This window comes from Trachinotus anak, unplaced genomic scaffold (assembly GCF_046630095.1).
Source record: "Trachinotus anak isolate AG129_WGS33_773 ecotype Australia unplaced genomic scaffold, CSIRO_AGI_Tana_v1 ptg000024l, whole genome shotgun sequence".
Lineage (NCBI taxonomy): Eukaryota > Metazoa > Chordata > Actinopteri > Carangiformes > Carangidae > Trachinotus > Trachinotus anak.
This window is the reverse complement of record NW_027273875.1, coordinates 12,193,096-12,216,720: the sequence shown is the minus strand read 5'-3', so window position 1 is coordinate 12,216,720 and position 23,625 is coordinate 12,193,096. Positions and strand designations below refer to the sequence as shown.

General features: G+C 42.2%; 1 protein-coding gene across 2 annotated transcripts in view; it reads left to right on the top strand.

Annotated features, from left to right (window-relative positions):
* atp2a3 (ATPase sarcoplasmic/endoplasmic reticulum Ca2+ transporting 3) overlaps window positions 1-23,273 on the top strand; it is a 46,151-nt gene extending 22,878 nt beyond the window's left edge. The window contains exons 6-21 of one of the 2 annotated variants that reach the window (XM_071460575.1): window positions 1,171-1,251; window positions 1,533-1,618; window positions 1,886-2,350; window positions 8,576-8,664; window positions 9,697-9,799; window positions 10,602-10,733; window positions 12,578-12,694; window positions 12,819-13,037; window positions 13,568-13,903; window positions 14,818-15,038; window positions 15,135-15,337; window positions 16,331-16,416; window positions 16,800-16,933; window positions 17,718-17,835; window positions 18,908-19,025; window positions 19,369-23,273. In XM_071460575.1, the coding sequence (XP_071316676.1) occupies window positions 1,171-1,251; window positions 1,533-1,618; window positions 1,886-2,350; window positions 8,576-8,664; window positions 9,697-9,799; window positions 10,602-10,733; window positions 12,578-12,694; window positions 12,819-13,037; window positions 13,568-13,903; window positions 14,818-15,038; window positions 15,135-15,337; window positions 16,331-16,416; window positions 16,800-16,933; window positions 17,718-17,835; window positions 18,908-19,025; window positions 19,369-19,412 (2,552 nt within the window). In that variant the 3' untranslated portion in view covers window positions 19,413-23,273. The other variant, XM_071460576.1, reaches the window with a different exon arrangement.
* Window positions 23,274-23,625: the final 352 nt, after the last annotated feature.

Sequence of the window (23,625 nt, the reverse complement as noted above, 5' to 3'; positions counted from 1 at the left end):
AGAGTCAAGGTGCTAGCATGGTCAAACTGTTGGATGGATTACCAGAAAATTAGTTCCTCATATTCATGGTTTCTCGATGACAAATTCTGTCTTTATTTTATTTGTTCTTTTTATTTTGTGAAGCAAGATAAAGACCAAGGAAGTGATAATGGAACAAGTTGTAACATAAAAAGACGTAACATAACAGGACATGACATAACATAATATAAGGTGACGTAACATGATGGCATACACTACTACAGAGAACAACTGACAGCTTTTCGTTATTGCTATAGATATATGAGTTATATGTCATTTGATTTATTGAGAGGGAGAGAAAAAATAAAAAAAATCTGTAGAAAATAAACGAGGTGTTAGGTGTTATTTTTATTTATTTATTTATTTTTGATTGATTAATTTGATTGATTTTTGATTTTCTCTTAAAGATAAATTCTAATGACTTTGGTAATCTTCTGACTTCTCCTCTACCCACCACCAGCAGGTTGAGGATTTCACTTATTAAGTGGGCCTGTGAATATTCTCATTTGTCCAGGTCACTGGGACTGGTCCAACTGGTCAGTTGGACCAGTCCCAGCCTGGTCAGTTGCGAGAAAGAACTGATGAAGCCTCTTGGATGAGAGGTGAAACGTCTTCCTAGACAAATAACCAAGTCCAGTTGCTTTCGATTTAAAACTCCTTTGAGACGCTTATTAAGTGAAATAACTTGACATCTATGAGGTGGATTGGCACAAATTTTGTACATTGTATATTGTAAGTGTAATCCTCTGACTTTTCCTTTGAGTGAAATGACTTAACATCTATTAAAGGTCCACAGAAAGTAGTTTTCTGTTTTGATCAGGTCAAAATTTCAGTTTGCCCAGTACCTGCAAAACTAATGACATTCCCATGAGCCAGCTGTACTCTATGCTAATTGGCAAATGTTAGCACGCTAACAGGCTAAACAAAGATAGTGAACATAGTAATCATTAGGCCTATACCTGCTCGTTATTTTATTTCATTGTTAGCATACAGTATCGATGTTAGCATTTAGCTCAAAGCTGAAGTACAGCCTCAGAAAGACGCTAGCATGACTCTTGTTAAACTTAGACAGATTTTGCTTTTCTTGATATTTTAACATTCATTTTTTGGTAATCTCAACCTGTTGTGTGTTTTTTGTGTTTGTTTTGTTAGTTGGCGACAAGGTGCCTGCTGACATCAGGGTCACCTCTATTAAGTCCACCACCCTGCGAGTGGACCAATCCATCCTCACGGGTATTTCTCATCTCTCAATGAACTAATCCTGCTTGAAGGCTTTCTCATAATTCAGACAGAGTACACTCCCTTTATTGCACCTTTTATTGCATGAACCTATAAGACCAAATGTTATAACTGTTCTACAATTTTAGATTCCGTGATAGTAGTCCCTTTAGGCTATGAATGTAACTTTGTTTGGCTTGGATGCTGTCGAAATATCCCATTGTTGGTCTAATACTTATCACCTGTGAAACTTGCAGGTCTAATCACGTACAACTGTGTCATTTTCTTTTCTTAAGGGGAGTCTGTTTCCGTCATCAAACACACTGACCCTGTTCCTGACCCCAGAGCTGTCAACCAGGACAAAAAGAACATGCTGTTTTCTGTAAGCACATCTCCCTGCAGCTCCCTGAGTCATGTTTATCTTCTGCCTTCATAACAGGAATTTAATAAAACACTCACTTTAGTCTCATCGTGGAATCTAGGTAATATCACTTATTTAATGATCTAGTCATTGCTTGATGTGTGTATGTTTATGATTCATTGCTCAATTTGATGGAAACTCTCTTCTCTGCTCTTTTTTTTCCTCTTTTTATAACTGAGAAATGTGTCTGCTTCACTTCCCCGAACCCTTTTTTTTTTTTTCCCTCAGGGCACCAACATTGCTGCAGGCCGCGCCATAGGTGTCGTCATCGCTACTGGCGTGACCACAGAGATCGGGAAGATCCGTAACCAGATGGCATCCACGGAGCAAGAGAAGACGCCGCTGCAGCAGAAGCTGGACGAGTTCGGACAGCAGCTCTCAAAGGTCATCTCCCTGATCTGCGTGGCCGTGTGGGTCATCAACATCGGCCACTTCGGAGACCCCGTCCATGGCGGCTCCTGGGTCAGAGGGGCGATCTACTATTTCAAGATTGCTGTGGCCCTGGCTGTGGCTGCCATCCCCGAGGGCCTGCCTGCTGTCATCACCACCTGCCTGGCCCTCGGCACACGTCGCATGGCCAAGAAAAATGCCATTGTTCGCAGCCTGCCCTCTGTGGAGACACTGGGCTGTACCTCTGTTATCTGCTCTGACAAGACGGGCACCCTCACCACCAACCAGATGTCTGTTTGCAGAGTAAGTGGCAATCAGGAAACTAAAACATGCTTATTGTTTGAATGAGGATGCGACTGTTGATAATACAGTTTCACAGGCAGGTGAATTTTTTCCAGAGCAGAAGCTAATAATTTATTTTCCTGACCATTTGTATGACAACTCTAAAAAAGCTTTTGGGAACTCCCTGTTCTTCTGTCTTTGAGATTCTTCTTTGTTTTTTTTCCCCCATGTGTGTTTTTCTTTCTCTCTTTTCGTGCTACTGGAGCGTAAAGTAGGATGGAAAATCCTCGTTGTGTTGTAATGTTTACCTCCACTTGGCAGGTATGAGATAGCTGCTGGTGGAGTAGTCCAGGCTGGCATGACCCAGCAGCACCCACAGCACTACAGCATTATCAGCTACAGATCAGCTCACACACACAGAGCGAAGGTTTTCGAAAGGTCACATCGCTTGGATAAAAACAATACAGTGACCCGTATCTTGACCTGTCCTTTAGGTTTCAGTGTTTAATAGGTGTATATTTAATTGCATTATACAACAAACTGAAAGATCTTATCCGCAGGTATTCATGAATGTTCTCTAGCACACAGCCTCACCCTTTCCTTTGTGTCTGTGTGTGTGTGTGTGTGTGTGTGTGTGTGTCTGTGTGTGTGTGTGTGTGTGTGTGTGTGTGTGTGTGTGTGTGTTGATCACTAGTCATCTTTGCTCCAAGCGCAAAGTAAATGCCAGCCTGGTGTTTGTCTTGGCTCCTGTTAAGGACTCTAGCACTACACACACACACACACACACACACACACACACACACACACACACACACACACACACACATAATTTCAGTTAACACTTCTTGTTCTTACATACTCTCACCTTAGCTAATGACCTCAGAGTTACTGGGCAACATTAAAGTCATGTCCAGACGACGGTGTTGGCAGCTCATTCAGTGATTTCCACTAGAAAAATCTAGATGTCGTATGTTAGTTTATTGATCACTAAAAGGGGGTTCGATATTGGAATCTGGTCAATTGTTGTTAATTTTTCATTATCTATTCATAGTATTAGGATTTACCACAGTCTATAGAACTATTTATGGTTCTGAATCAGACCCATGGAAAACGCACCCAAGCCCAACATGCATGAATTCATTTTCAACAAAGAGAGAGCTGATCTGAAGAGAACAGAGTATGAATAGATCAGAGCCGAAATGCAGTTGACTGGGACAGACCCTAACAGAGAGAATACCAGCACCACAATTGCATAAAGCCTCAGTTAACAAGCAGCTGTGGTCAAAAGGAGCAGTATTATTATGAGCTAATGCCAAAAATCATTTGTTTATATACTTCAAAGTCTCCTTATCCTCCCTCACCAACAATAACCTGATCTGTAGCCAACTTGGACAGGTGGTAATGATAATATTTGGCTAATGTAATTCATTAGCATAAATGTCTTACATAGGTTACTTGTTTCCTTTGGGATTTTCTATTGCTGTGGTGACAACATGCCACATGATCAGGGCTGATGCTGAGTATGTCCATTCAGATAGTATACATGTTAACCCAAGGTCTCAAGTTTAGGACTTTAGTCTAGAGATGATTTTAATTTTCCTGAACCTTTCGTTGATTGTTCGTCCAGAAGAAAAGCACATTTGGGCAGTGGGATGGAGCCTGAGCCTGGGTTGACCTTCACAGAGAGTCTACAGTTTATACTGTAACTGTAGCTGAACAGCATCCAACGTGGCCACAAATGATAATTACAGGGCAAAGACAAATCAAACTTCCTCTTTGCAGTGTTTTTTTGTCATCACTGTGTTTCCTGGAGATAGTCATTTTTATGGTTGTTTAACTTGTGTTTTCTTGAATGCTCGGACCACTGCGTCTGCTCTGTTTTTATGGTTTTTGTGTGTCAAGGTTTATGTTTGCCCAGGCTTATCCATCTGTGCTTATTCTTGGACTGGTCTCCAGCCAGTGGCCCTGATAGCGCCATGTGTCTCCCTTGCCTCGGGGGCATCCCCATATCGGCAGGATTTCCAGGGATTCCCCTCTGTATCCTGCCACATTACTTCCCTTTTCCCGTCACACATGTAGACGTACACAAACATGCAGACGTAAAAAGGGTTACTCACCATTCATCTCCACACAAGCTCAGTGGAGGGGTGTAGAGAAACACAAAGTTGTGCCACTACCACTGAGTCACATGGATCACACTGTGCCTTGTTTCCGTGGAGACCGCAGTGGATCAGATGGTGAGGAAAACTGACCACGGATGAAAGAACCTTAGATTATTCCTCGGGCTCTACTTTGTGTGCGCTCTGCTTCTGACTAGTGTTTTGTTATCGCATTGTGGAAGAGAGAGATGTGAGCCTGATGACATTTGTGAAATTAAGAATCGAGCGGAAGGGTGAGGCTATTTAAAAGATCCTTAAAGGGACAGTACATCCAGATATGAAATGTAAAATCATTGAGGAAAAATACAGAGAATAATGCCGTAAAGAATTGTAATGGTAATTTTAATGTCCCTTTTAAACATCAGTGCTGTACTGTCCTCCTTTGCTGCCGCTGGCTTTAGCTGTGTATTATCAGGCACAGATGGAATAAAGCGGTCAAAGGACTAACTAGGTCACCATCCATCTTACTAACCCACTGTGTCTAATGTGGCTTTTTCTGTCTTACCACAGTTGATTTATTGAGTATAGATGTAGAACTGTACACATAAACATCCTGCACAAATTTATCCTGTTAACCCAGCCCCAGGCTCGCAGCTGACAGAAGACACACACATGCCTAAACCTGCGTACACAAACACATATTAACCCACTAATGACAATGACAAAAAGCATGCATATGAAAGTTTAAAAATCCAAACAAACACACAATACATAGAAGAAAAGACATAAGAAATAATGGAATAATTTAACTTTTTGAACTTAAATTTATTCATATTCAGTCCTGGTTGAGCTGGTGACACCCAAGGTTAATGGTACTGCAAGTGTGGATTAACGTTACAGGAAACTACAGATGAGCACATACAGAAATACAGCGGAAGAGCAACTAGTGTGTGTTTACAGCACAGCCAAACAAACTCACTTTGTTTTAATAAAGAAGTCAGTCAATCGTTTTTTGCAACATTGATCTAATTTCATCCTGCACCCACTGCAAGTAGTTTTCCACACAACAACAGAAAAAAGAGCTTGTTACGTTGCTGAGGAGACTGAGGTGTGCAGCCTGTTGCTACTTCTTCCTGCAACACTTAAGAATGGTCATCTTGCTTCAATGTGATAGTGAGCTGTGAGCCTCCACTGCGCCCACTGATTCCCAACCTTACTTTGTAGATAAATTGATTAATCCCAAACTTGCAACATGCAAGCATAATAGCAATACCTTACATCACCAGTTTCATTTGATATTTATCAATTAATCAAATTAACTAATTGCCACTAGGTGAACCCTGGACCTAGCTAACCACTTTTCCCGGTTGGTAATCCAGACTTGACCTGCAGCAGTAGGAAATGCAGGGTTTGTATTAACAGTAACCTGATCCAGCCTCAGCACTGTGTTGGGAGAGTGTGCAGTAAACAGTCAGGCTGATCTAAATGAGATAAACAATAATGCTGTGTTACATGCATGCACTGGTTTCTAAGAGTCCATTGTAGGCAAATTGAATCCTGTGTTGGAATGGCAGACCTAAATGCATTTAATGACGTTTAGTTTGATTTCATGAACATCTGAAGGATTATGATTTAACCAGACTGGCCCCTGATCTGGTGAATATAAATAACCTTTTTATACAACTATATTGCCCACATTTTTTCTCAAAACTGTATTTTTTTTTTATTCAACTACAGTCACAGGTACAGTTGTACAGGTGAATGAAACTCAACTACGGCTTCAAACCTTTCGCTCAGTTCTGCCACTGTTTAAAGATAATGTCAAAACTGTTGATGTCAAAAATTACAATTGCAAAATTGCATGTTCTTACAAAAGCTATAATCTCACAGAGGCTATAATCATGATTCAGCATGACAGTTATTTATAACTGTGTCATCTTGTCCAAACTAGACTACAGCAGTAGACTAAATGTAGTAACCCTGTTGCCGCAGAGAGATGTTAAGGAATAATTACTCCATTAAGAGACTAAAACCTACCTTTTAGACTCATATGCTGGAGGGACCCCGGCTGCCCCTCATCTCAAGGCTATCATTGATTTTGTGTTCCTTTTATAAATCGATGGGTTCTGCTAAGTCAGTGACGCACACACACACTTACAGAAGAATCGAGAAGGAGATCACAGTCGAAATCACTGCTTCATTAATTCTTCAGTCAGATGGATTTAATTGAGTCTGAATCAGAGCTCAGCGCTCAGCAAGGTCATAAGGGTGCTTACCCTCTTTGTGTATGTGTGTGTTTACTGTTTGCTGAACTGAAGTGTGAGGTTATTAAAAAAGTGAGTATTGACAAAGGAATGGAGATCAAGGGCAGTCTGTCAGCCTGTTGTGAATTTATGTATTTAGAAGGTGCACAGAGAGGCCTTGGACTGTGAACGGTTGTGTATCCCATTCTTATAAACCATCCAGCCGCCGCACTGCCTCCTTGTTTTTATTGATATATTAGTATTACCAGTACATCGTGAGCTGCCCTTCCGGGGGGATTTCAGGAAGAAGATTTGCCAACAGAGCAAATCCTTGGACAGCTCTGGGACTCCAGCTCTTTCTCCCACTTCCTCTGACTTGTGCTTTGTTTTTCCACAGTTGACTGGAGCGTGTTTGGTAGTGAGAGTGTGAGTGACTGATGAAGCTTTACATCAAGACGTGAGCAGTGCAACTCCCATGTTGCCTGTGTGTTTGGAAACACTAAAGAATCTGGGATAGAGGTGACAGTACAGCGACTGCTGCACAAACGGGTTGTTGGCAGGTGGAAAAGATTTTCTTTAACTCATTGGTCACAGTTTGCACTCTACCTCTCCACCGACCATTTTGCCAGTCTGCAGAGCACTTCCTGTTTACAGCCACTATTTGGTTTTCATAATGACTTGGCCTTTTATTTATCTGGAGCAGATGAAGAAGCAAGGCAAGAATAATTGGTCTTTGTTAATAGACTCCTGCTTCTTAGTATTTACACGAGATGCAGCTTTCACTGTTTACTTGAAGTGTGTTTTGACACCATGGCAGTACGTGTGAATTGGAAGCTGATAATGCAGTCACAGTGAATCACTTGGCAGTTCAGCTGTTTAAGATGTACCAACATCACCACTACAATTCCACGTTGGCTCATTGTGACGGCCAAGGCATTATATGGCCTGTATGAGCCACACCACACAAGTACAAGCCCACACTGCAGAGACAGTTTTTATGAAATGAACCATTAATCCATGGTTTTCAGCTCAAAAAAGAAAAGTTGGATTGTTCACCAACAGAAGACACTTTGCTCACTTTAAAAACACTCAGGGGCAACTGACATTAAAGAGTTTCCTCTCTGACGTTGTGCCTCTTTTCTACTTTTACTACTGTTGCAATATGTTTTAGCATTTACCATTAGTCCAGAAAGGTACTTGTGGCCATAGTAAATGATGTGCAAAAGTCCCACTTTAAAACTCTTTAAGGGACAGTTCATGTAGACTGTGAAGTGAAGACATTCCTATCATATAAGTATCACATATATGTTGGTTCTGACACTTAATTGAAGCTACATTTGATATTTTATAGGTGCACCATAACACAAATGTAATTATTTCAGATATCATTTGCATCTTTTTATTCACATTTCCCCACATTTAAAGACCAAATTTATATTTTTTTCTAAATGTTTTACTACAGGTATATTTACATGTATAAATAAAGAGTTTTACTTAATGATGAAAACCCAGCAAAAATATGCATGTGTGGATCTTGACAAGGCGTGTCAAACATGCTTTTGTTATGAATCCACTGGAGGGTAAAGTTTCTGTTAAGATAACTATTTGCTGTAGTTATTACTGTGACTACCTACTTCCATGTTGGTTAAAACTAAATTTCAGTCCACAGTACAATCTATGGGTCCACTTCAGTTTTCTCATTGACTATTGCAACTAACAAGGTTGTTTTTTGTATTTTTTTACAGCTCCAAAGACAGAAAGAAAGACTGACCCAGATTATTTCATTTGATCCATCCTAACAGTGCAACAGCGGTGGGCAGCCACAGCAACGCAAGGACCAACCACAGTTCTCACTAATTACCTAACTACCGCCTCTGTTTGTGTTTGCCTTTTCTCCTCTCCAGATGTTCATCGCAGACAAGGTGGAAGATTCAAAGTGCAACCTTCATGAGTTCTCTATAACTGGATCTACTTATGCCCCTGAGGGACAAATGTGAGTATCACTCCTAATGGGGAAAGTCTGTCCACCTTTAACACCTCATTAGATGAGGAAGATGTGTATCTGATTTTAAATTTTACCAACACATTTTACACTAAGCTTAGGCACTCTGTAGTGTATTATCTTCAAAACAAAAAGTAATAAAACAAATGGACGTAGTCAAGCAAACTGGGATGTGGTCTGTGGTCCAGGATGTGTTACATCACTGCTAATGATTCCTTTAAAATGTGTCTAGCTGTGCTTTATGTGTTGCTACAGCTGTCTCAGTGATAACCAGGGAAATTGTTGGTAAACTTGTGTTTCTGTTGCCTATTGTAATGTGCCAACTATCACATAAAATCATAACACTCTAAAGCCTCAGCTGCACTGTGTTCCTATTGAATTACACACTTTCTCAGTTGTAACTGTTTAAGTGTAGAGTGAATTTGCGCAGATAAACTTAACAAACATGTCATTTTGATGTCTGCCACGTCAGAGTGATTTTTTTATTTCAGTGAATATGCATATGTGGAGGAATATAGGTAGGCGGCTAGTCATAATGTAGGAGAAGGATTTCTGCAGTTCATTGTGTATGCATGTTGTTTATTTGGCTGTTTGGAGAGTACAGCACTCTGACTCTGCATGAACCTGTCGATTTCATAACAGCAGAGAGTGGGTTATTGTGTGGGAGCTTCGCTAGCAACCGTTGCAGTCTCTACTGGGAAGGGATCCATGGTTGTCATGCAATCAGCACTGCTTGTCAGGAACATGCATGCACAAGTGCACACTCACGCACGAATACACTATTTACTACCGTACAACCACCATTTCACCAGACAACTCTGGAAAGCTAAACAGATGAATGTCTTTCCCGCTCATACATATTGATGAGGTTACTGTGTCTGAGGTGTAGCGAACTGTGAAGTGTTTTTCCCTTGTGTGTTGCTGAGGGACGTTTCTGTGTGTGTGTGTGTGTGTGTGTGTGTGTGTGTGTGTGTGTGTGTGTGTGTGTGTGTGTGTGTGTGTGTCTGTGTGTGTCTGTTCTAGACTGAAAGGAGAAAGACCCATCCAGTGTGGAGACTATGATGGACTTTTGGAGTTGGCCACTGTGTGCTCTATGTGCAATGACTCTTCACTGGACTACAATGAGGTAATTAACACACACGCACACATAGAGATAGAATTTTTTATAATCAAGTCTCTATGCAAAATAAATGCGTAACACAGGATTGAGACATGTTTCTTTGCAAATATATATGTGTGTGTGTATATATAATATAAATGTTTGTGTGCAATGACTCCATGAAAAGTAGCACTGAAATGCACATGCACGGACACACTTGTTCAGCTGAGCTAATTTTACTTGATCGTTTTCTCTGGTTTGGATTGCTTTCTCACCTCTTTGTTATCACCATGTTTTCATGGTAACCATGCTGAGAAGAGAGGCCAGGGAAGAGGCACTTCTCAGCTTCCTTGTATCCTCCCCAGACTAACTGTTTCTGTCCTTGTAAATGGTCCTTTTGCCCCCAATTTTGTACATTTCTGAATAAACAGCCTGAACACGAGATCAAAGTGCGCTAAAAAGTGAGAGAGGGAGAGGGAGAGAGGGAGAGAGAGAGAGAGAGAGAGAGCAGCCAAGGACTGGAGAGGTGTGAGGTGTTTTATTGCTGTCTATGCTTGCTCACACAAACAAATGTGTGGTATGCCATTATTGCTTCATCTCACCTTCTCCATTCCTCAGCTGGCGAGGGCACACATATAAAACCACCTTACATGTATGACTCAAAGTTTGTGGAGGCAGAGGTGAATTACCTACAGACTTGCTTGTAGCATAGTTGCTTTGGAGTTGTTCTTAATGACATCATCACTCTTTAAATGTTTATACTGTATCACTTAGCTCCTATAAAATCCTTTTCAACAGCATGTTTTGGTGCATTTCTGTTCTCCCATAGGCCAAAGGGGTCTATGAGAAGGTGGGTGAAGCCACAGAGACGGCTCTCACCACCTTGGTGGAGAAGATGAACGTCTTCAAGACTGACCTATCTGGACTCAGCAAGGTGGAACGTGCGGGGGCCTGCAACTCGGTAAGCTATACATGGAGATAGAAGGAAGTGAGCTTACCAGACCAGTGTAGCTCGCTCTTCAGCTTGTAGTATAATACACATGAATTTCCAACTAAATTGTCAGCAGTAAAGTTGCGTTATGGGTAAAATATGCACCAGCTAGACAAAGAAAAAGAATGTGTGGAATAAAAAAGATGATGTATTTGTATTTGTAGTCAAAACTGTGTTATAGGATTGCAAAGTTAAATCTGGATATTAAAACAATACTCCACAATCAGGTGCATGAAGTGTTTAAACCAAGTATGTTAATGCTCATTCATTCATTCATTCATTCAGCTACAGTGAGAACATTGTTTCCTTCAACAACTGCACGTGCTGCAGACTTTGCACCTCTCAGCATGAATGTGCCACTGTGGCTCCTATTACTGCCCTCATTATAACATACTGTACACTTCCCTGGTTATGCACTGCACAGGGGGCGACATAATGACCTCGTCTGCCCCCTTTTATACTCATTTGTATGAGATGATATTTTGCATTTAAGCATAGTTGTGGCTCTTATCCAGAGCAACTTACAACCAGTCAACAGGTCACGGTTCAGTGTGTTTCTCAAGGACTATTTGATGAAGCACAAGGTTGTTGATAGACATGTGTTTGACTTCAGGGAGTGAACGTGTGATTGTTCTGTTTGAGATGTCAGCTATAACAATATTTAAAATGTCGTTTACAACAGCAGTAAAGACAGCAGGTCTGCCTGTTGCATTAGTTTGAGTTGAGGTCAGTTTTGGCTTCAGCCTATCACGAGGGAAGTGCTGGATCTTCTTTAAGAAGATGTCAGGTCTATGTGGAAAGTGTAGAGTCTGACCTGTGCATGCAGTACTGTAGGTGAAGGTGATTGAAACCCCTGTTGGTCTCACTTTCAGGAGGAACAAAGCTCATCAATGACAGACACTTTCTCAGATTAAATGAACCCTGCAGTGACAGAAGTCTCAGTGAATTCAAACCTCTGAATTGGCCTAGTGCATCGGCTTAGTGGATAAATGGACACATGCAGGGTTCACCTTGTGACACTTTTTAGCAATAATATACATCCTCAGCAAATTTTAGATGAGATGACGTTTAACTTTCCAAATCTCTTTTGGGCGTACAAAACTTTCCCAGCATGCCATGCCAAGACCAACTCCCATTGCTCTCTCTGCTTGATAGAGAGGACAAGTTTGTCACACTGATGGATTTAAGCACATCTATCAGATGTTTAAAGTCCCCAGGCAGGGTGTGTGTACATCACAGGCGTCTGCTTGGGGAGAGAGCATCTTCATTGTTAACCTTTCAAGACTTGTGTACTCGGACCAGCACCACCAGACTCTGAACTAGAGGGACACCTACTGGTAGAACAAGACACAACATGAAGATAATACAGTCTGGAAGGGATGGGGTTGATTTTAGGCTGAATTTTGTGTCCCTACAGTAAATCTATTATGGTCTGCCCTCTCATTAGCTATTTTGCTATGGTTTTCAGTGTACTTCCAGTTTTTCTTAGTAACCATCCTCAGCCAGGTCCAACACTAACTTCAAGTGCTGTTGTACACAGACATCTGGTAGCAGCCAGACATCCAGACAAGGTGGTTAAGTGCTTGATTTAAAGTGTCACCCTTCAGCTGTCAGTAGCTCAGCCAAACCTCTCAGTCACCCACCAGCTGCCGGCTTGACAGCTGCCCACGAATACAGCCACTTAACTCAAGGTCTGACTCTTTGTTTCCACCTCCTACTCTCTTCTTGTTCTTCTTCTTCTTTGCTTCTCCTCCCCCTCTTCCTCCTCCTGCTCTGTCATTTTGACTATTTCCTTCCCCCTTCTTATCCATCAGGTGATCAGGCAGTTGATGAAGAAGGAGTTCACCCTGGAGTTCTCTCGTGACCGCAAGTCCATGTCTGTCTACTGCACCCCCGTCAAGCCGGGCTCCCAGAGCAAGATGTTCATCAAGGCATGAACAAATGCTACAATCACAAATACACAGGAAAATATTCTTTTCATCACTTGCATTCGAACTCCATTTTCACCATTGTGTGATGTCTTCCTCTTGTGTCAATTACAATCCGTCCCCTCAGGGTGCTCCAGAGAGTGTGATCGAGCGGTGTCAGTACCTCCGGGTGGGAACAGGGAAGGTGACGCTGACGTCATCCCTGCGTGACCAGCTCCTGTCAAAGATCAGGGACTGGGGGACAGGCAGGGACACCCTGCGCTGCCTGGCGCTGGCCACTCATGACACCCCACCCCGCAAAGAGGACATGGACCTGGAGAATTCCAGCAAGTTTGCAGAGTATGAGGTAGAGGACCTCATACTAAATATTTAGCTTGGGAATCTGGACTCACATTTTCAAGATTTAAAGGATTTCTCGACAAGAGATAAATGAGGAGATTGTTACTGCCCTCATGTCTGTCCACTAAATATGACGCTAGAGCCACGAAAGAGTTGGATAGCTTAGCTTAAAGCCTTGAAACAGGTGGAAACAGTCAGCCTAGTACAAATTATCAGCATTTGATGATGTAGGAGGTGCCAAACCATCTAGAACTAAACTAGTAAGAAAACTTAAAAATAAATTCTTCTAAAAGTAGGTAAAACTATCATCTATCTCTTGTTTGAATAGCAGTAGTCATTAAACCTCTATCCACTTAAAGAACAAAGCTTTTACACTTGGTTCTTATTCCCTGGAAGAGTTCCCTTCTTGTTTTCAGCAGCAATATAAAAACAACCAAGTAGAGTCCATCTCAGTGGAATTGGAGTGAGATTCTGTTTTAAGATACAGTCCTGTGCAACCTTAATCCCCCCCTCTCTCTGTCTGTTTTCTCCATTCAGTTGGGTCTCACGTTTGTTGGCTGTGTGGGCATGCTCGACCCGCCCAGAAAGGAGGTGATCGGTTCAGTGAAACTGTGCAACGAGGCTGGTATTCGTGTTATCATGATCACAGGAGACAACAAGGGTACAGCCGTGGCCATCTGCAGACGGATTGGCATCTTCGGGGAGGATGAGGACGTGACAGGAAAGGCCTACACGGGCCGCGAGTTTGATGATCTCCCACCAGAGGCGCAGAGAGAAGCGGTCAAACGGGCGCGGTGCTTTGCCCGTGTCGAGCCAGCTCACAAGTCTAAGATCGTCGGATACCTGCAGTCATTCGATGAGATTACTGCCATGGTGAGGAGAGGGGATGATGCAACTCGTTCAAGCTCTAATGACTCTGGCACTGGCACCCACACACTCACTTCAGCTTACATAAACTTTTCTCTGCTTCCGACAAATATACATTATATACTGTCTTTGTCGCAGTCTCCAAAATGGGTCCAGAAGTCTGAGTCTCAGATTTTTGGCTCCCACTGTAAGGCACAAATGCATTTTCTCCTTCCTTCAGCTGTGCGTTATGTGAATGATTTGTCGGGGATGCATGAGAAGAGACCAGTAAAGCATGACACGTTTCAGGTCTCTCTGAAGCTGCTCCCTCCGACACTGCTATCTAAAGCTGTCATCTCTGGCCCGCTCCGCTGCTTCCTATCTGACACACGTCTCAGAAGAGGGGTTGATCCAAGGGGAAGACGGGAGGGAGGGAGACAACAATATCACCATTTGCCTGTCAGACAGACTCCACCATTCACGGCAGCATAAAGCTGTTTTAGGCCCTGCTACGACAGATAAACATCTCTCTCTTGATCAGCTTTCACTTAATCCCGTCTGGATCTGAGACGATAATGAGACTTTGCATAATGAGACAGCAGTTTGCTTTAAATCACTTTTAGTTTGTTAGACTCATCACTGTTTAAAGAATAATCCTATTGAAAAAAGTCATATGGGCTCAGTATTTAAAGAGTGATGAAATAGAGTAATAACAGTTTAATTTCACTTTTTTCAGTTACATTTAACACCACATGACCTGGGGTTATGAGCAGCTAAGAAAGTATTTGAGCTTTTATTCTTGAAATAGATTTATCCAACTTGCTGATCCTTTCTGTGAATGTAGTTCTTGTCTACAAAAATATCTTGTGTTTTACAGTTAATGTTGCAGCCTCAGAAATATAATAGCTAGTGATAGTAATAGTAATGTCTTCTTGCCCCAGACGGGAGACGGTGTGAACGATGCCCCAGCCCTGAAGAAAGCAGAGATCGGCATCGCTATGGGCTCTGGGACTGCGGTGGCTAAGTCAGCATCTGAGATGGTGTTGTCTGATGATAACTTCTCCACCATCGTGGCTGCTGTGGAGGAGGGCAGAGCCATCTACAACAACATGAAGCAGTTCATCAGATACCTCATCTCCTCTAACGTGGGAGAAGTTGTCTGGTGAGGCACAGAAAAGCACACGGAGATAAAGCCACCGTACCAACTGTCTGACCTCCTCGGCTGACGTTTGTGTGCCTCCTCTCTGTCCATCTTCAGCATCTTCCTGACGGCCATCCTGGGTCTCCCCGAGGCTTTGATTCCAGTGCAGCTGCTGTGGGTTAATCTTGTGACCGATGGCCTGCCTGCCACCGCCCTGGGCTTTAACCCCCCAGACCTGGACATCATGGACAAACCTCCCCGCAACCCAAAGGAGCCTCTCATCTCTGGCTGGCTGTTCTTCAGATACCTGGCCATTGGAGGTAATATAAGTTACTGTTAATCAGTGTAACTATGTCATGGTGTAGGTTTCCAGTTTATTCCAGCAGCAGGGGGGTAGAAAACATCAGGTCATGGCAGCTTATATATGGACTTTTTCAGTTTTTACAAATCCTGCAACTCACTGGAAAGAGGTGATTGTGTCTGTAACACCCACAACTTTTACTGTACGTCACACATTAATAGCCACCTTTCAGCTCTAGCTAGCTACCATGGCACGTGATATTCCAGTGAGCTATAATAGTGATAACACTATCTGAGACTACATGAACACAGCTAGCAAAATAAAACATCTGGCCCAATATGTGCCTGGGTCCACAGCCCAAGTCTGTCCCATGTACAGTACTTCAACATCTGCACTGATTCTGGCTGTTATACTCCAGTGTTGGCTGACAGCCAGGAAGATGTTCTATATGTGCACCAGTACTCATCCACATGTGGAAGTAGAATCTGAGAGACATGCAGTATGTGGGCCAGACTTGGGCCGAGGTAGCAGGCGTATTTTGAGCCAGAAGAAACACAACATGTGGTCAAAGTATTCATTGGAATAATTTTGCCATGTTAGCTTTTCAGATAGTGACAACATTTGTATAAAAAAAGTAACATTAGGAAAAAAAAAGCAGCATTACTGTGTATGAACTTCTTGTGGCCCCTGATTCTAGATATTGCCATTAGCATCAGTATGAACTTCCTGTTTTTCTCTAAAATCTAAGCATAACAACAAAACGCAGTCATTTTGTTGCTCTATCAGTGTCACCAAGTCAAGTGGACAAAACTCTCCCCTATTTTATTAAAATCCAGGGCTCTGATCTCATCTAATAGCTAATTATAAACTATCCCTCCTGAGGAAATAGACTGAGATAGATCTGTCTGTCCAGTATATATAGTAATATTTGACTTAATCCTCCTTTCTGACAGCTGTCTGTGACAAATGTGAAAAGGCATCTGGTGTATACATATGTCTGTTTTTCCTGTAGGATACGTGGGTCTTGGAACAGTGGGTGCTGCCACATGGTGGTACCTGTTTGATGAGGAAGGCCCACAAGTGTCTTTTTATCAGCTGGTGAGTTGCAAAACAATGTTCTGCTGCCTGCCTTGTTGTGTTTGCTGCAGCCCTGTCCTCAAAGGACAGGCTTTTAATTACTGTTGTGATTTGCTATGCACCACCCTGCCTGTCTTCTTTACATTCCCTGCTGTTGGACACAGTGATGTCTGGCGATCCCAGTGGTGTACAGAAATAGAAAGGGAAGTGAGACCCATGTGGTTTGAATGCATACAGGGTAGGAACGAGGCCAAGGTTCTGCAGCTGTTCCCCCATCAGATCTCAGCTCCATCAAACCAGGTCACAGGGGTCCTGGTGACACACAGACACACACACACACACACACACACACGCACTCACACGCACTCACACTCACACTAACTCCTGTCTTTCTCTCTCTACAGAGACATTTCATGCAGTGCACTGAGGATAACCCCATGTTCAAGCAAATAGACTGTGAGGTGTTTGAATCCCGCTACCCCACAACCATGGCCCTGTCTGTGCTGGTCACCATTGAAATGTTCAACGCACTCAACAGGTCAGTCATCTTACGCTATGAGCCTGAGGTAAACACACCTGAAATGTCACGGCTGTCAGATATTAATGAAAAAGAAGAGACACTGTCATCCAACAAAACACTGTCATCCCTTTGAGAAAGATTTAACAGCCATCTGATGGATAGCAGCACATTTTCCATGCCAGAAAAACACATCCATCACAAACATATATTCACTGCTGAAGGACTTAATGTTACCGGTCATAAGGGCCATATTTTTAATATCCTGCATTTGGTGAATGTGGCGAAGGACTAGGCTCAGCAACACATCTTAAGAAATGGAATAATGCTTTTTTGAGGAGACAGAAAATAAAAGGAACAGTGGTATGAAGGGAAAACTCCCCGTGTTTTTGCCAGGATTGCTCATGGAGCAAGTCTGTCAGTAGCTCCCTATAGAAACAAATGCTAATGTCTCATTTAGGAAAGAATCTGAGAGGTTAAAATAAAGAGCTGTCTGACCAATGAAAGTGCATGTTATCCAAATCCAGGAGGGGACACGTGTTTGCACGGCTGCTAGCAGGAGGGAGACTTGTTGTTATGATGCATTTGATGTTATTTGATTTATTGTAAAGAGAATCAAATGAAATGTCAGCTCATTTTATTTCATTATGATGCAGTCTGTAGTCTTAAAGTCTGTGAACCCACCTGTTGATTCTTGTTTGATCTTTGCAACATGATGAAATAACTTTCATTTAAGTCTAATGTCAAGTTCAGCAGCTGGATTGTGTAGAACATGTTTTAATCTACTAACACTTCTCCCTAACAGTTTGTCTGAGAACCAGTCCCTCGTCAGGATGCCTCCCTGGGTCAATATCTGGCTGCTGGGAGCCATCATCCTCTCCCTCTCCCTGCACTTCTTAATCCTGTATGTTGAGCCTCTGCCGGTGAGTACACAGGACTCTGCTGCTGTCACTGAGCCCAATTTACATCTATGAGGAAAATCTGAAAAATACATACTGATAATACGCGTACATCTTTTGGTCCAAATTCATGACAGTCTTGTAAAGGCAGATTCCTCTTGACAATGTTGACACCTGAGAGAAGGGTACAGTGGCACTGACAGCTCAACTCACTGCATCTTGAGAAAACACATGCAAATGGTGAAAATATATTTAATAACTTGACAAAACGTGCAGCATTTAGAAAAAACTCTACATAATGAGAAAACACGACCAAAATACAGAAAACATGACAAAATCCAAATGTCCAGACTTTACTAAACTTGCAGACTCACTGACTTAACAGGTTCCCAGGAAGCCCATGGGTGCTGAGACTGAATAATTTGGATTTGTTATAATCTGCAAAACTAGATGAGCAAATGCTGGTTTTTGTCCATGTGGTGAGAGGATCCTCAGAGGGTTTAATGTTGATGTAATATTGTGTTTGGCAGCTCATTTTACTGCACTGTCTGACCAGATCCGTTCTGATCACATATCCTGTATAAATTGCAAATATCAGAATTATCTCACAAGGTTGTAAAAGTCTCATCTCATGACATATTTCATCCCCTCACAGTCCACAGAGTGGACATTATGGATTCAGCCAAGTTTCCAGGGGTCTCTAAATATGGCCAGTGTCCTCCTCAATTTTTAGTGTTCTCTGGAAACGTGTGTTGTTTTGTAACTTATTTCCACTGAGCTCTGTGCAACTGCAGTATCTCTATATTTGGTTGTGTTTCAGTGTTTAGCTGCAAACACAGAAAAGTATCTGCAGCAGCTTTCCATTTGTGGTTGTATTTTCCATGTTTCTAGTGCATTTCAGCATTTACTGGTGTTTTTTGACCTTGCAGCATTTTTGCCTCTAAATACTGTGGATGTGTTGTCGAGTTGGTGAAGATGTTTTCTTTGTTTTGTTGCTTGGTCAGTGTGTTGAGCTCCCAGGGCCACCACAGAGAGGGCTTCTCTGCACATTGTCGACTGTAGCTCTGTCTACCATCTGATTCCCTCTGTCCTTCAGTTGATCTTCCAGGTGACCCCCCTGCGCTGGTCCCAGTGGATCGTGGTCCTGAAGATCTCCATCCCAGTCATCCTCCTGGATGAGGCACTCAAATATATCTCCAGGAACCATCTAGAAGGTACGTTTTGTCTCGGTTCCACTTTTCCAATGAATAGAGAGTCAGGTCTTATGATTGTGAAATATCTAAAGTTGGTGAAGCTAATTAAAATCAATGAATGTGATGAATCATGATGTTAAAAATCAGATTTTACTAACAAGTCTCTTTTGCTCTTTTTTCCCTCCTGCATTTCTAATTCAGCCTAAATTCTTTTTATCTCACCTTCTGTGAAAAGGTACTCAATTTCCAACCTCCTCATGCCTTCTCTCTCCAGTAGAAACTCGTAGCTGTAGACTAACCACACTACTTGCTATGAGTCCTAAATTCTGTGTTTTTGTTTTGTTGTTTTTTTCCCCCCTTGCAGGTGACGAGGAGAAGAAATATCGGAGGAGATGGCAGCTGAACTAAGACCTCTCCCTCAACACGCTCACACAGTTTAGACACACGCCTGCCCTCTTCCCTTTATGAGTTAGGAGCCTTTTCTCTCCCCTGTCCTCGTTCCCCACTCCTGCATGTCCAACAAACCACCACTAGAAATGAGCAGGGCTTGCATGAGAATGAATGTGCAAGAAAGAGAGCATGTGTGTTCCTGCGAGCATGGCTTTGTAGGAGTGTCTGAGAAGATGAACACTGTGTGTGTCTGTGTGTGTGTGTGTGTATGTGTGTGTGTGTGTGTGAAAGAGTGAACAGGCAGATGCAGGCCTGTCTTTATAGTTGCAAGAGCGAGAAACAACTGCAGAAAAAAAAGGATAAAACTGCCCAGGGCTCTGCTTTTTAAAGATTTCTGCTCATTGTTTTTTTGGGTTTTTTTTGACTGTACAGTACAAACATAGTGGTGCAGTTCCTGGACTTTGAGGAGGGAAGGAGAGGGAGGACGGGGGAATGGAGGCTGATATTACTGGGTGGGAGGGGAGGGGAGGGAGGGAAGGGCTTGAAATCAGCACAGAGACCGAAAGAGAGATGGAGAGGAAAAGAGACTGGAGTACACGCTGGCATATGAAGAGCATCAGCAAGAATGTGGAAGGTGTGTGTGTGTGTGTGTGGGGGGGGGGGGGTGTGTGGGGGTGTGTGGGGGTGTGTGTGTGTGTGTGTGTGTTATACCAATGCAGAGAATCATTGTACCTGTGTGTGTCCACAAAAGCATTATCTCGAGGTACCGCCCAGGCTTCTGGCACCCACACTACTGGCAGTGAATTGCAGCCAGCTCTGCAGGAGCGCAGCCTTATCAGCACAACACCATCTCTGGCCAGTTTGTCACAGCGCTGCTCCTTCATCGCTCTTTGTTTTTGCTCGCACCACATACAAACTCCTGCTGATCGTAATTTACACAGAGTTACTCTACTGTCTTGCTCTCTCCGTCTCTCTTTCTCGCTCTCTGTCGAGGAGGCAGCTGTGGGCCCCCTCCCTGGGGGTCATGACGTTATTGGGTTCTTGAGTTGGGGTGTGGGGGTGTCGCTCCACCTAAAGGTGTGAATAGCTTTACGCAGCTTGGCCGCTTCCTTCAGCTCTTAATTCGACAAGCTGAGGTCAGCTCACAGACTTGGCTAAAATAAAAACAAAGAAAAGAAATAAAAACGTCAAACAGCAACCAAACCAGCATATTAGTAGTGTAGTTGTCAGCCGGTGCGCCCAGCTGGTCCTGTTTAGCCTCACTTTAACGTCCACCTGCTGTGCTGCCATCCGAGTTTTAGCTGTCAAATATCGAAATTAAAGGTAGATCCAAACAGAGGATGATGCTCCATAAGATGTTGAGTGTTTGTGGAGCATCATGCTGTTCATCTACCTCTCATTTATTCAGTTATTTCTAACCCTGCACCAGTGCTAAGATGTGTGTGCATATTCGTAGCCTTACTTGAATTAATTCGTCCAATTTGACATGATAGACATTTCAGTCCCTGAATCGCACAGAGGATGTAGTTAAAGTAAGTTAAGGAATGGCAAGTAAACAGCTTCGATTGTCACGCTTGGTCATGAATCCTTTATATATTAGATACATTTAACGTCCATGCCTTATACAGCCCACTGCACCTCCACATTGAATATGTGGTTCAAATGAATGTGTTTCTGCTAGCCTTTAATGACCTTTTCACCCACCGCCACCACTCTCACTCCTACATGCCCTAACAGTGATAATGACTCTGATCACTTGAGGTTTTACAGACTCTGAATGTCCACCTGGTCTGAGGCATGTTTAATAGGAAACTTTTTTTTTTTGTGCTTCGCGCGCTGCTCCCTCAGCTCCAACTGCTCTTTCAGTGCTTTAGCGACTCACTTGGGTATTGTTTTCTAATGACTAAATAATAATGTATTTGACTGAACGAACCCATGGGGGGGTGGATTGTGTCTTTAAGTCTTAATCATGGGTTTTGTGTTGGGCCCTGGTGCTCTCTGGACTGGTTCAGGGGTGTTTTTGGTCTCTTGTTGCCTCCACACGGGAGAGAAGAGAGTGTCCACATTGACAAACGAACTTTGAATGACCACCGAACGAAAGGTGGATCAGAAATGGGAATAATATCTCCACACTGTGTCAACTGCCTTTGGATCTTAAAGGTCGGTGCAACCATGAGTCAATAGAAAAAACAATTTTAGATAAAAGATTGATAATTTTTCAAGCAAATTACCAAATATTTGATAGTTTCAATGTGACTATTAACTGCTTCTAAATAAATAAACTGAATATTTTTGGGTTTTGGTAGAAGACATTTAGAGATGTCACCTCTTTCACAGTTCTCTGATGTATCAAAGACAGACTGATTGATTAACTGAGAAATAAAAGACAATGAAGTCCTTGCCTGATGCAGATCTGTGCATTTGTTTTTAAATGAATCGAACTGGGAGTTAATGACACAATGTGCAGATTTTTATTCTTTTTCCTCCTTTCTGTTGCTCTTGTTGCAGCAAGCAGGACTGGTTTCTGCAGTACGACGTAGATCTTGGTGTAGAATCTAAAGGCAAATCCATCCTTGAAATCTTCAACCTTGGTGATGGTCTGCTGATGCTTACAGTACTCTGTCGTTGTATTCATCTATTGTGTTGCTTGGTGATGTTTTTTTTTTTCCAACCCCAATGGAGAACCAGCCAAACTTAGACAGCATGACATCATTGACTCTAGATAGTTCCACTTCCACATGTTTTCTGGGGTCATTGTTGAAAATGTACAGTCGGAAGTCACTCACTCCAGTAGAAGTTGATGATAATTAAGGGGAAGTACACTAAAAAAATCAATAACAACACATCACCAGAAACAACATGCTTTGAACATCACATGATAATGATTTAAGGGTGGACTATTCCTTTAATTTTATCCCAGAAGGTGGATTTTGATTAAATTTGACATAAACAGCCTTTTACGTCCAGTGATTATTAAGTTTTCTTTCACCACCGTGACAATGTGGCACCTCTGTCCAGACCAGCAGACCACCTGTCCCCGTCCCAGGGCTCCATGGCTCTGTAACGTGCTGGCACTCTGGCCACCGGTCACTATAGGTCTGTATAGCCTTGTTATTTACTACTGAATCCTCAGCTCTGTACAGAAGAGGAGAATATGATCGCATGGAACCTTGTTACTGTAATAATAACCTATACAGTATATAATATTTAATTTTTGATAACTTACATCAATTAAATCTACTTACCAACAACAGACAGACTTGCGAAAAAAACATTTTTTATGTTACTTTTGAGCACATGTTTTTTTGTAGAATAGGAAAGTTGTTTCTTCATTGTTCCTGTTTTTACAGTTACTGGGGTTTTTGTGTCTTTTACTGTAGGGAAAAAGAATATGACGTTATCACTTTAAAGATAGACAAGAGTCATGCTTACGCTAATTAATGATGATGACGCTGATCATTTCAGTGATAGTTATCCAGTGTGAGAATGTTCAAGAATTTGTGAATGAACTGTGTCTGGTTTACACTGAGCGATGAGCAGTGATGAATCCTGGCTTATGAAGTTTTATGACTGTATATTGAAGGGCTTGGTGAGGATGCAGGCTCTAGAGACCTGTGACAATCCAGCGTGGTTCTCAACGTCATCTGCCATCTATAGAAAGAATCTCCCTTCCTAACAGTGAAGGAGCGATCAGTTTCATATCAATAACATTTGACTTTTTCATTGTCTGTGCAGACAAGTGAACAGTCTCTAGAGCCTGAGTCCCACCTCTGAGAAATTAAAAGGATTCTCTGTATTGCCTTGTTAATATTAATTGTGGACACATAATTTTATAAATGACAAAGACGTGGAAATAAAGATTATTTATCTTGTTATTTATTCAGAGGCTGTGTTATTTCTTATGCACCATGTCTTTCTCTGTGTTAATATTTTTATGTGGAACTACTTTCTACCAAACAAATCCTCCCAATGAAAACTGTTGACAGTGAGGTTTTGTGGATTATTTTGAATAACCAGCAAATTGTTGTCTAATATAATTTTTTGTTGCTTTGAGGAGCCCAAACAAAATTCAGAGGATTCAGAGTGGGATAACTGAAAACTGGGCACATAAGATAAAGTTATTTGCTTAGCTAAACACCACGAGAGGTTGAGAGTTTTTCTTGATAGAAATGGGCATTTGCATTTCACAGAGAATAGATGACACACATGAAAGAAACAAATGCATGCTCCA